Source organism: Cannabis sativa, chromosome 1 (genome assembly GCF_029168945.1).
Source record: "Cannabis sativa cultivar Pink pepper isolate KNU-18-1 chromosome 1, ASM2916894v1, whole genome shotgun sequence".
In the NCBI taxonomy this organism is placed as follows: Eukaryota; Viridiplantae; Streptophyta; class Magnoliopsida; order Rosales; family Cannabaceae; genus Cannabis; species Cannabis sativa.
Window position 1 is genome coordinate 22,887,928 of NC_083601.1, and position 12,447 is coordinate 22,900,374.

A 12,447-nucleotide genomic window follows, 5' to 3' on the forward strand; every position below is an offset into this window, starting at 1 on the left:
AGATATCCCTCAAATTGGGCCAGATATCTTGCTCTAAGATGCAACCACCAGGAATAAATCGAGATTGCCTTGCAATAGCATGAGCAACTCGATTTGCTGATCGTTTGACAAATCGTATTTTTACATTATTTAAAGAGGAAAACAATAAACGACAATCTTCTATAACAATTCCAAAAGTAGAGGACATCTTTTGGTTACTTCTTATTGCTTGCACAGATAAAAGACTGTCTGACTCAAGTTGCACATTCTCCCAATTTTTTCCTTTTATCCAGCTAAGAGCTTCTTTTATTCCCAATGCTTCAATTACTTCAGCCGGATAGCTACCTGAAAAATGGCTAGTCTTGGCTTCAAGGAACTTGAAACTGTTCATAATGTTCATAATGTTCATTGTTGTTGTAAGATGAAACTGGTTTTGGTTTATTTTTTATTTTTTGTTTAGATAGAATTTGATTCCTCCAGTAAGGATGCAACAAAAAATGTTGCTCAAGATTTAAGTGTTGACTTTGAGAAGAAACTTCCTCTAATTAAAATTAAAATTCTAAGGAAGGTTATTCACAAAAAAAAAAAAAAAAAGTAAATCTAATCCAAATTTTAATGATTCATCTTTGGTATGTATTATTTTTGAAGTATATTAATTTTGTTTTAAAAAAAAATTATCTCTTGATGTATGTTCAATTTTTTAGTTGTTTATACTAAATAACTGGTTTTCGTGTTTAATTGTTGTTTTATGTAATTGAGGTTTAAATTTTATTTTTATTTTAGGAAACTGGTTTTAATGTGTTAGATTTACTTAATTTGCTTGCTTTTTGTAACTGGTATTTCTGTTTCACTTTTTAATTGATTGTTTAACATAAGTGGTTTCAGTAATTTAAATTTATTTATATGTTAAGAATTCTCTTGTGATATGCTTTAATTTTTTTTTTTTTAATTTCCTGACTAGTTTGTGTTTCAATATATCTTTTTATTGTTTTATTTAGGCTTCTTATGTTTTTTTTTTTCTATATTAATGAATTATTAGTTTTATTTAATTAGCTATCTAATATAGCTGATTTCTCTATTTTATAAAGAAACTAGTTTTTATGTTTCAATTTATTTAATGTAACTAGTTTTTACAATTTAATTATTAGTCTTTTTTTTTAAAAAAAAAAAAGAAGCTAGTTTTTATGTTTCAATTTATCTTTTGATTGGTTTAAGTTGTATTGGTAACTGGTTTCCCTTATTTAGTTATTATTTTTGTTGTTTTACATAACTGACTTTAACATTATAATTTTTAATTCAGTTGATTTAATTAATTAGTTCTCAGTTATAGTTTTAAATAGTTGATTGTTGTAACTGGTTTCAGTGTGGCAAATTCCAACGTCTAACACCAGTGACAACTCCTATGTCTAACTCCGGTGACTTTTCAGCAATGAAGATAACTCTGACGCCTTTTTTGATGATTTTTCGACTATGATAACAACTTCGACGAATATTTTAATTCTATTTTTTTACTTTTTTTTGTGGCTAATATTTTTTTTAGTGGATAATGACTATTTTGTGTAGTGTTGTGCATTGATAGTTAAATTTTGGAGCTTTTAATAGATTTGTAACTAGTTTTATTCTGGTATTGTATTTAATTTGTTCAATTCCATACAATATCTAGAGCACAAGCATGTAAAATTTGTATATAATTTTTGGTATATGTAACTGGTTTTTTTTTTTAGATAACAATTCTAGCGAATATATTCTTATTCTATTTTCTACTTCTTTTGGGGCTAATATTACGCTTTAGTGGATAGTGAATGTTTTGTAGTAGGTTGATGGTCTAGTATTAGAGTTTTTGAGAAGTTTGTAACTGGTTTTAATATTAGTATTATGTTGGTATTAATTTTGGTAATGAGTTAATGATCAAGTTTTTAAACTTATAAGAAACATGTAAAATTTATATGAGTTTTGGTATTTGTATACCTAAAATTTTCATTAAGAAAATAATTTTGATTATACAAAAGAAATTGTTTGATTAATTTATGGCCTTACCGAAATTATATTGCTATTATTTTAGCTTATGGACGTTTTTTTTTTAAAAAAAAGTTACAGTATTTGTGTAAATAACTGGTTATTTTATATGATAAAAATAAGAATCACAATTTTACAGTTTTTTATGGCATTAATTCTTATTTATAATAATTTTTTCTCATGTTTTAAGTTTTTTTGAAAAAAATGTCATATTTAATATAATTAAGTTTGCATGCCATATATATGAAAACTTTAATTGTTTTTCCCATATTTTTGTAAATAGCCTTGTAAATAAATTTAAGAATACCATATTTTATCTTTTTTTTGTATTAGAAATACATATTCAAAGCTCTTGCAACTGTGCGGTAGAAAGGAACAGTGATAGTGATAAATTCGCCTTACTGTGTGTTCACGATTACACGCCCAAAGAAACCACTAAGATGGATGGAGATGTTCAGACTGTTTACCAAGGAAGAATTGGTCTTCTAAGGTTTTATACAATTGTGATTATCCTAAGAACAAGATTCTCACTCATGAACTCGTTAATACAGAGACTGGTGCTTTCCTCCACAAGTTTCAGTGGCTTAAAGATGATGAAATTGGATATGTTCCTTTTGGTTGGAACTTTTTAGAATGGCATAACAAGGTGGTTGAAGGTGATTCCAATACTTATCTGAAAGTTGCACATTATACTCAGGGAGGACCATGGTTTGAGGCATGGAAGCACTATGAGTTTGCTAATCTTTAGTTGAATGAAACGAAAGATTACTTGAATAAGAAGAACGAGGATGAGAAAGAGCCTAACCAAATTACCAACCAAGTCTAGATTTTTATTTATTTATTATTAAGTGGATTCATTTAATTTCAATCTTGTGTGAATTGATTGTGTTTGTATGGAGTTGAGTGGAGTGTAGGTTTTCAACTTGGGATTAAAAATACCATCAACGACGATTTATAGCATCTTGTTTTACTTGCTTTTAGTTGTCTTTACCTTGGTCTCCTTCTCCTTGCTTGTTTTATTATTTTCTCCAGTTTGCATCACCTAGTTATCGTGATCATCATCAGCTAAGGCATAACTTCCTTCACCTTGAGTCGACTTTCGTTGTATATCATTAATGTATGAATATTATATATTAATTCATGCTATATTATGTAACTTTCCCGTTTTCAAGTTTCAATTGGACCTTTACACCCACAGAATGATAGCTCTTATACACAAGTATGTCATTTTGGCTGCTTCATAGAATGACAATTGACCATACAAACCAACACGAGTATTTCTAGTGTGCTTTGTCCTCACTCTCACTTTTTTCGAAAAAACTTCTCAGGAGGTCACCCATCCTGAAATTACCTCAGGTCAAGCACGCTTAACCGTAAAATTATTTCATGACGGGCTACTGAAAAACAAGATGCACCTTGTTAATCTAGGTAGTACCAATCAATCTATTTAAGCTCTTTTCAACTGTGTAGTCCCATACATACATAATCATAGAATAATCACAGTAATTGACCTTCCCCATGCGATGTGGGATTGCATAGTTTACCCAGTATTTCCCCTTACGGATCCTAAGACTACTGACTGTCACAATAACCCCCTTATGAGGTTCGACGTCCTCGTCGACCACACTTCCGACTAAGTCAAGGCTCTGATACCATTTGTAACGTCCCCACTTCAAGCCTTTATTGACTTTTACACCCATGAAATGATGGTTCTTATATACGAGTACGTCACTTTAGTTGCTTCATGGAATGACGACTAACCCTACAAACCAACACGAGTATTTCTAGCGTACTTTGTCCTCACTCGCACACTTCTTGAGAAAAATTCCTAGGAGGTCACCCATCTTGAATTACCCCAGGTTAACACACATAACTGTGAAATTCTTTTGTGATGGGCTACCAAAAAATAAGATGCACCTTGTTGACATAGGTAGTATCAATCAATCCATTTAAGTCATTTTCAACTGTGTAGTCACATACCTACACAATCATAGAATTATACTTGACATTTCCCAGGCGATGTGGGATTATACAGCTTACCTAATATTTTTTCATACGGATTCTAGGACTACTAACTGTCACATATTATATATTTATATGAAAAGAATTTGGGTAGGGAGCTAAGATCACCATATAGTGATCATTATTCAAGTAAACATAAAAATTAATGGCATGTTCGTTGTAGTAGTTCTACAAAATTGTGATTTTTGAGGCTTTATAACCCAACTAGTAAATAATAGCTTGTTCTGTTTTAATTTATGTATTAGCATTTTTGGAATTGATTCTTTTTTTTATTATTATTATAACCAATTATCGAGTTATTGTATTTTAGTTATTTTAATCATTTAGTTGTAGAACGGTTCTATTTTAATTTATGTCTCAACTGGTTTTTATTTAAGTAATTTTAGAAAACAGTTATTGAATTATATTTATTTCAGAAAATGATTTTTGATTTAATTGATTCAATGAACTTGTTTTTAATCAAGTTGTTTTGGGAATCGATTTTTTATTTAGTTAAAACAATGAACCAATTTTTAATTTATTTATTTTATTTAACTATTTTTTGCGTGTAAAATTTTATCTTGGTTGCTTTACATAACTAGTTTATTTATCTCAGATTTTTAGTTAGTTGATAAATATAACAGGTTTTTTTATCATATAATTTAAGTTATTATGTGTTATTTATTTTTTACTTATTTTATTATGGAATCGATTCAGTTTAGATTCATGCCTCGGTATTTTTAGAATTGATTTCTATTTTTTTTAAAATATAACTGATTTTTGAGGAATTATGTATTATCCATTTTTACTAAATTTGTTGTTGAAGTAATTTAGTTTTTAATTTATGTTTCAGTGTTTTATGAACTGATTTTCTTTTTATTTTTTTAATTATAACTGTTTTGAGTTGTTCCGTGTTATTTATTTTTATTCATTATCTTATAGAACTGATTATATTTTAATTATAACTGATTTGAGTTATTTAGTGCTATTTATTTTTATTTATTATAACTAGTTTGAGTTATTTTGTGTCATTTGTTTTTATTCATTATGTTATAGAACCGGTTCTATTTTTAATTATAATTGGTTTGAATTATTGTGTGTTAATTATTTGTATTCATTATGTTATAGAACTGATTATATTTTAATTATAACTAGTTTAAGTTATTCTATGTTATTTGTATTCATTATGTTATAGAATCATTTCTACTTTAATTATAATATCTTTTCAGTTATTTTGTGTTATTTATTTTTATTCATTATGTTATAGAACTGGTTCTATTTTAATTTATATATGAGATTTCTACTTCTAGTGACCTTTCTAGTGATGGTGACTTTTCAGGAGATTTTTTCGGTGAATTTTTCGACGATGATAACTAATCTGACGACTTTTTTGGTGATTTTTCTAACGACTTTATCTTTTCCAACACCAGTGACTTTCCCGATGACTTTTCTGATGCCGGTGATTTTCTTGCGATACTTATTATTATAAGTTTTATCAAATTTATTTATCGTATTTTTTTGAGTAAATACTATTTTGGACCTTGTGTTTTGTAAAAGTTATCAATTGGACTCTCTGTTTTGTTAAATAACAAAATAGACCATATATTTTTCAAAATAGTAAAAATAGGACCAATAAACTCAATTTTTAACAATTTTATTTTTTAATATAACTAAATTTAAGACAATTTCTAACACAAACAGACACAAAAAATGTAACCAGTTTTGCCATAACATCTTTAGATCAGATTATTATTAAGTTTTATTTTGACAAAAAATCAGTTCAGGGTCATATTTGTACAATTTTAGAAAATACAAGGTCTATTTTGTCATTTAACAAAACAGAGGGTCCAATTGGTAACTTTTGCAAAACATAGGATCCAAAATGACATTTACCCTATTTTGTTTAATTTTCCATATTTTAAACTTTAATTTTTTTATCTCATATCTTTTTGCATTATTTATTTATGACATATAAAAGTAAACTCTATTAAATTTTCTCATATTTATGAAAAACCACATATTAAAATTAGGTGTGTAATTGGATATTCAATTAAAAAACTAATCCAATCTAATTAGTAGTTGGATTTTCTTGGATTAGATTTTGAGGTCAAATTAAATTGGATTAGATGATGATTTTTAAATCCATTTACTAATTGAATTGGACACGTAAGAAATTTAGCTCTATGTAGGAATTAACCTCTATAATTTCAGCTTCAAGATCACACTTAAACAAACAAATATTAAATCCAAACAAACAAATCAAGAATAAAACCAGCAAGCGCATATCAAACCAGAGACATAAACACAGAGATAAATCTAGATAGCTTTTAGACACAATAACACACGAGATTTATACTGGTTCAGATCCTAAGTTCAATGTGAACTTGGTCCTACTCTAGTTTGAAATCACTGCCACCAATCTTTATTAAATGAGATTAAGAGACATCAATCTCAAGAGCTACAGGGAAATAATCATAGTAAATCTTCCATAGTGTAATCCCTCAACACTCATTAACTCACTAACCCAAGCCAACATAATCATCAATGTTGCTCAATACAATTTCTCAATCCAGCTCTCTCACTCTCGGATATCTCTCTTGCTTTCTCACTTTAACTTCTCTCTCTGCAATGTTGTGTCTTTCTCCTTTTTTTTGGTTGAGTCTTCTTTTTGTTATTATGAAATGAGATGAGTAGTTCTCTTTATAAAGGTCAATAGATCTAATATGATTGCTTTCACATTTTAATTAATGACCAATTAACTAATTAACCAAGTTTTAGTTGAGTTTTTAAGGAATAATACCATAGGATTAAATTTCTCTAGTATTAGTAGAACTTGTAATTTTTCCGCCCATAATGTGGTTAAGTGGGCGTTTACCCATAAGAGGTTTAGTTTTATTCTGCTATCTTCTATTCCGGACAACTTGTATTGTAATGATCATAAGGTCTAACCTTTTCTATTTATATAAGCACAAATTTTCATAAAATATTAAATTGGATAGGAGGAGTAGGAGATGCTCTTACAATGTTTTGAAAACCAAACCAAACACTAAACCAAAGATTTCCAAAATATCTATTGTTTTAGAAAAGATCCGTGAATGCTAAAAATCTTAATTCACTAGACAACAAAATACATGAGATGATGGGTTTTGGAAGATTTGTTTTCACAATTTTGATCAACCTTTTTAATCTCTTCGTGCAAAATTTTAGAAAAATGGGAAACGTTAATTTTATATGTAGCTACTAAAATGTGATTATTGGGTTTATGTTCATACATTATGACATAACATCCCGGCAAGGATGCCTTCTTTCATATACTAGTTTGTTTTTCTTCCCTATTTAGAAATTAAATCTGCATTTGTTGCAAGAAAAAAGAGAAAAAAATTAAATTTTACAAGTAGGGGTGTTTATTGGATCACATTCAATGGATTTGGATCGATCCGACCCAATCCAATTATTTATTGGATATTAAATTTTGTCATCTGATCCAATCTAATTGAATTGAGTCATCCGATCTGACCCAATAGATGTATTGGATTGGATCGGTTCCATCAATTAGATACTTTAACTGGTATGGATCCAATGGATGAATCCAATCCATTTTAGCCACTATTTAGGCTGATTTCATTAAAAAATATATGAAAAACATAATTTAAAACATAATAATCCAACATAGATAATAAACAATAGTTTAATTCAAATCTAACCTAATTTTTATGATCCCATAATAAACATATAACACAAATCTAACTTAATAAACAAATCCAATACATCAAATGTAAATATTATATAAAATATTAAATCAATCACTCTCAAGAAGGGTAGCGAGATATTTTAGATTTATGGTTTTTTTGTTTATTCATATGTGTGTACATGCACAATAAAATTAAATATAATTGGATGGACATTGGATGATATTGAATTGGATCGGTTCGGTTATCCATTGGATCTGTCTCATCCAACATCCAATCCAATTGAATTTTTAAAATTTGTATCTAATCCAATTATAATTAGATGTCCGATTTTATTAGATCGGGACGGTTAGGATTTGATGACTTTCTGGAAACCCAGTGCAAGTTTTGATTAGCATTAATCAATGTATAGTTAGTATTTTTTTCCCTTTCAAAAATAAAATTATAAAATTATGCCGTAAGCTATTTTCCTTTAATTGAATTTTTCAAAGATTGATAGTAGCTTCTACACCCATGTGCACAGAAAAGGAGTACATAAATAATAGTCAATTTATTTAAAAGAAATAATGATTAGTCTTACAATAACTGAAATAAATACACAAATTAAGAAAACTCTCTAAGCTAGTTAAGTTTAGATAAGAAGAACACAGAGTGCAAAATTACAGTAGATCGAGTCATAATAAAACTGAGCAGAGAAACAGATCAATCCAATAAAATATTTAATATTAAATACATAATATTCACAGATTTTACACTAAAACGATTCTAAAAAAGAAAAAAAAAATAGGTTTAAGAAAGAGAAAATTCAGTAGTAGAGAAGAGAACGACTCGATGAAATCCATGAACGAGTCACAACAGCAAATCATCCCCAAAAAGGTAGAGAAGGCGCTCGACGGCCCAGCTGGGCTGAGGTGCGACGCCCATGGTCAATCTCTGCGACTGTTCCTGAGTCAGGAACGGCGCACGGCAAAGCGGGCACGACTTCCGGTGAGACTCTTGGTGGTGGTGCTGGTCGTGATCTAGCCACCGGTCGAGGCATTCTCGGTGGAAGACATGGCGGCAGTTCCTCAGCTCTCTCACCTCGTCGTTCGTGTTCAATTGGTTCAAGCACACGGCGCACGTGTCCCAATGGCCTTCCTGGTTCGGGAATCTCTCCGTCATTTCGCCGAACGTGGTCAGAGTCAGACTATCTCTGATCAATTCAATCGAAGGAGAACACGGAGGCGGAGATGGAAATCGTGAATTTTCAGTTCCTAAGAAATTAGGGTTTCTGGAAGAATATTCCTGAATTTTGTTTCTGATGCTGATTGCCCAAGCTAAAATCCATCTCGTTACTGCAATTATCAGAGCTGCTTTGTATAACATATGAGTAACAATTGCGCTTGAAGTTAGATCATCCGCAAACAAACCCATTTTTGAGAAAGAAAACTAAGCTCAAGCAAGTCAACAATGGAGGAAGAAAGAAGAAGAAGAAGGAAGAAGAAAAGGGGGAGATCTCAAGTGGTTTAGCGTTGCTTATAAAGACTCAAAAAGCTAAAGAAGGGAATCTCTTTTTTTCTTTTTATTTATTTAATAAAAATTAAAACTTTTTGATTACCAATAGAGTGTCAAACTCAGTGAGTCACAACTAGGTCATGGGTGTGTGGCCACGTCATAAGGGCGGTGGCTCCATTCCATTCCTCCATTGCTTACTACTATTAAGCTTTCCCTTTCTTTAGATTTTCCAATACGTTGAAAAGCTTTTTATATCAACTTTATATTTTAGCTATAATAAGCAAAAAAATCATCAAAGTTAAAGCAGCATTGATTTGCTCAGCTTATTAAAAAATGAAAAGACCAAACACGTCTTTCTTTCCACTGCTTTTTAGCAAATAAAATATAGGTGACATCACATCAATATTACTGAATTTCCTACTAAGTCCCAACCTCCACTATCAAATAAAAATTGCTGAAATTAGGACCAATTTTTTTGTTAGGTTTGAGTTGAAGATCGAAAGAAGAAATCAAAGTTGTGGCCATTATTACAATTCCAACGCAAGCCAAGCAAATAGACAGGTTTACTTGCTTTTCATAATACGTGAGCATGAGAGTGTTAATTGGTACCATCCTAGTCAGATCCCACGATGACCACTTCATTAAGTATTTATTTCTATTAGAATTACTTTACTGCTTTGTGAAGAAACTAACTTGTTTGTAAGACAAAAATCAAATATTTATTATAAATTAATTAAACACATGTATAAAGGGTCTGTGTGAGTGAGTGTAAGAAGAATTAGAAGAAGACTTATCCATGGTGTGTGTGTGTGTAGTAGGAAGCATCATCCACATTATCTCTACTCTGACTCTGACCTGGTCTTTGATATTTGCACCCACTCACTCAAAGTTTGAAACAAATTTGCTGATGATGATGACGATAGTGTGACCCTATAATCTCCAAATGTAATCGCATATGGGGCATATTTTCGATTCTTATCTACACAGAAAGCTGGGCGCTGGGGCCATTTGGCAAGAATTTTCAAGCTTTAAGTTTTAAACATTTTCTTTTCTTATGCCTCAACCACGTTTTCAATAAATACTATCTAATAAAAATTGACGATAACTATTTACTACACAATTTTGTAGGAGTAGTTGAGTCCTACAATGTCTTTAAATTATCATTATCATTAAAAATAATATTCTTTTCCTTGGCTTATATAGCCATACATGAGTCTAATATGTCATAGGTGCAATTGATTTTGATTTGGACATTGAGTACACTTTACACTGGCTGGATGCTTTAATTTAGAAATTAGCAGTTAAGCACGTTTAATTATGAAATTATTTATAGCTATTTAAATAATTAATTATACTGTTATTATTAAATTCTGAGATGCATTTTATGTCATTCAGTAGTTTTCATAATTTTGCATTTCCGGTGCCCGGTAACATGGAACTCAGTGTTTGGCTCAGTAAAATCACAACTTAGTATGTTAGTAGTGTGGGACGGTTTATTAGTCATTGGGAATGTCGGGAATGGCCGGGAATTTAGAATTTCCCAAAAATACCTATTTAGTGTTATTTATGTAATTTTAGTGTGAAGGGGCAAAATGGTCATTTTTGCCCCATTATTATTTTGTCTTCTAGTGATTTTAATAGTTGAATTATATGTTTATTTTATTAATTGTTGGCTGAGGTATATGGGGGTAAATTGCTTTTGTTTCTCATTTATTCAAAAAATTCTAAGTTAGAAAAATTGGAATACTCTTTCTGTCTCAAAGCTCTCTCTCTTTCGGCCACCCTTAGAGCAGCTAGGGCTCTTGATTTTGCTCTCTCAACCCTTTGATTTCAGCAGCTCTTTGTGTAATCCAAGTCAAGGTTTGATCTCTAGTAACTTTTCTTTGTGTTTTCTTGAGTTGTAAGAAAAGTTTGATAGTTGCATGCTTGATAATATGTTGTTGTTGCTGCTGTGTTTATGTGATGTTTTCAGAGGTTTAATCTTGTTGTTTTAAGTAGATTAGAGCTAGTGTAATGCATGATAATTGTTTTGATTTCAAGATTGAAAGTTTTTAGCTTAAAGTTTAGTGTTCAAAGGGAAAATTCGAAATCTGTTGCTGTGATTATTGCATGAGTTAGAGTTTGTTTTCTACAGTGTTTTTATGCATGATTATGTAGTTTTAAGCTAGTTTTGAGGCTTGTATGTGAGCTTTAGCCAAGTTTGAGTTTGAACTCAAAGCTTGGAGCTCACATGGTGATTTTCAATTCTGTGTATTCTGGGTGATTTTAATGCTTTAAAATGTTATTTGGGTCATATAGAGCAGGTCTGGAAGGTTTGAGGTGATTTGGGTTGGATTTGAATGAGTTATGAAATTTTGAAATCTGCCTGCGAGGAATCAGAATTTCGGTTGTGCATCCAGAATTCCGGATGGGTTTCGAAAATTCCCAGAACCGGAATTTCGGTTGGGCAACCGGTCTACCGGTTGGGGAAATTTCAAAAACCCTAGTTTTCCTCGATTTTATGTTATTTGGGGTATTGCCATGCTTTTTATCGATAGGGTAACTTTTAGTTCCTAGTTTAAGTCCTCGGGAAGTGATTTAGCGTATCACTTATAGTGTTGTGATTTTTATGGTTTAGGAGCCTGTAATCCGCCGCGCAGATAGTTCCAATCAGGTTGACCGGCACACCTGAATTCGGAATCCAGGTAAGATTAGTATAACAGTATGCATATGTAGATTACATGTTTAGCGTGCATGTAGGAAGCCTGTTAGATTACATTAGATATGTATGTTGGCTTCGAACCATCCAACTGTGTCACGTCGGTACAGCCTGGAGTATGACCAGCAGCCGGAGTATGACCGGTTTGACCGATTAGGCTGACACTGTATCACGTTGGTACAGGCTGGAGTATGACCAGCAGCTGGAGTATGACCGGTTCGACCGATTAGGCTGATACTTAGGTTGGTGGTCCGTACTATTTGACGTATCACGTCGGTACAGGCTGGAGTATGACCAACAGCCGGAGTATGACCGGTTCGACCGATTAGGCTGATACTTAGGTTGGTGGTTCCGTACTATTTGACGTATCACGTCGGTACAGGCTGGAGTATGACCAGCAGCCGGAGTATGACCGGTTCGACCGATCAGGCTATTACTTGTCAATAGTACCGTCCCTATGAACGTTCAGAACTCAGTACCGTGTTGGACACGGCAGTTAGGGGGACTCAGTATCGTGTTGGACACGGCAGTTAGGGTTATGGTCAGGGGTATGGGCGTCTGACCATGACC

The 12,447-nt window shown here is 31.6% G+C and overlaps 1 protein-coding gene across 1 annotated transcript; it reads right to left on the reverse strand.

The window, feature by feature from the left end:
• Window positions 1–8,216: 8,216 nt before the first annotated feature.
• LOC115703759 (E3 ubiquitin-protein ligase RHA1B) lies at window positions 8,217–9,468 on the reverse strand. The gene has a single exon (XM_030630993.2). It carries the CDS (start codon window positions 9,096–9,098, stop codon window positions 8,535–8,537), a length of 564 nt encoding a protein of 187 aa, XP_030486853.1. The 5' UTR covers window positions 9,099–9,468; the 3' UTR covers window positions 8,217–8,534.
• Window positions 9,469–12,447: the final 2,979 nt, after the last annotated feature.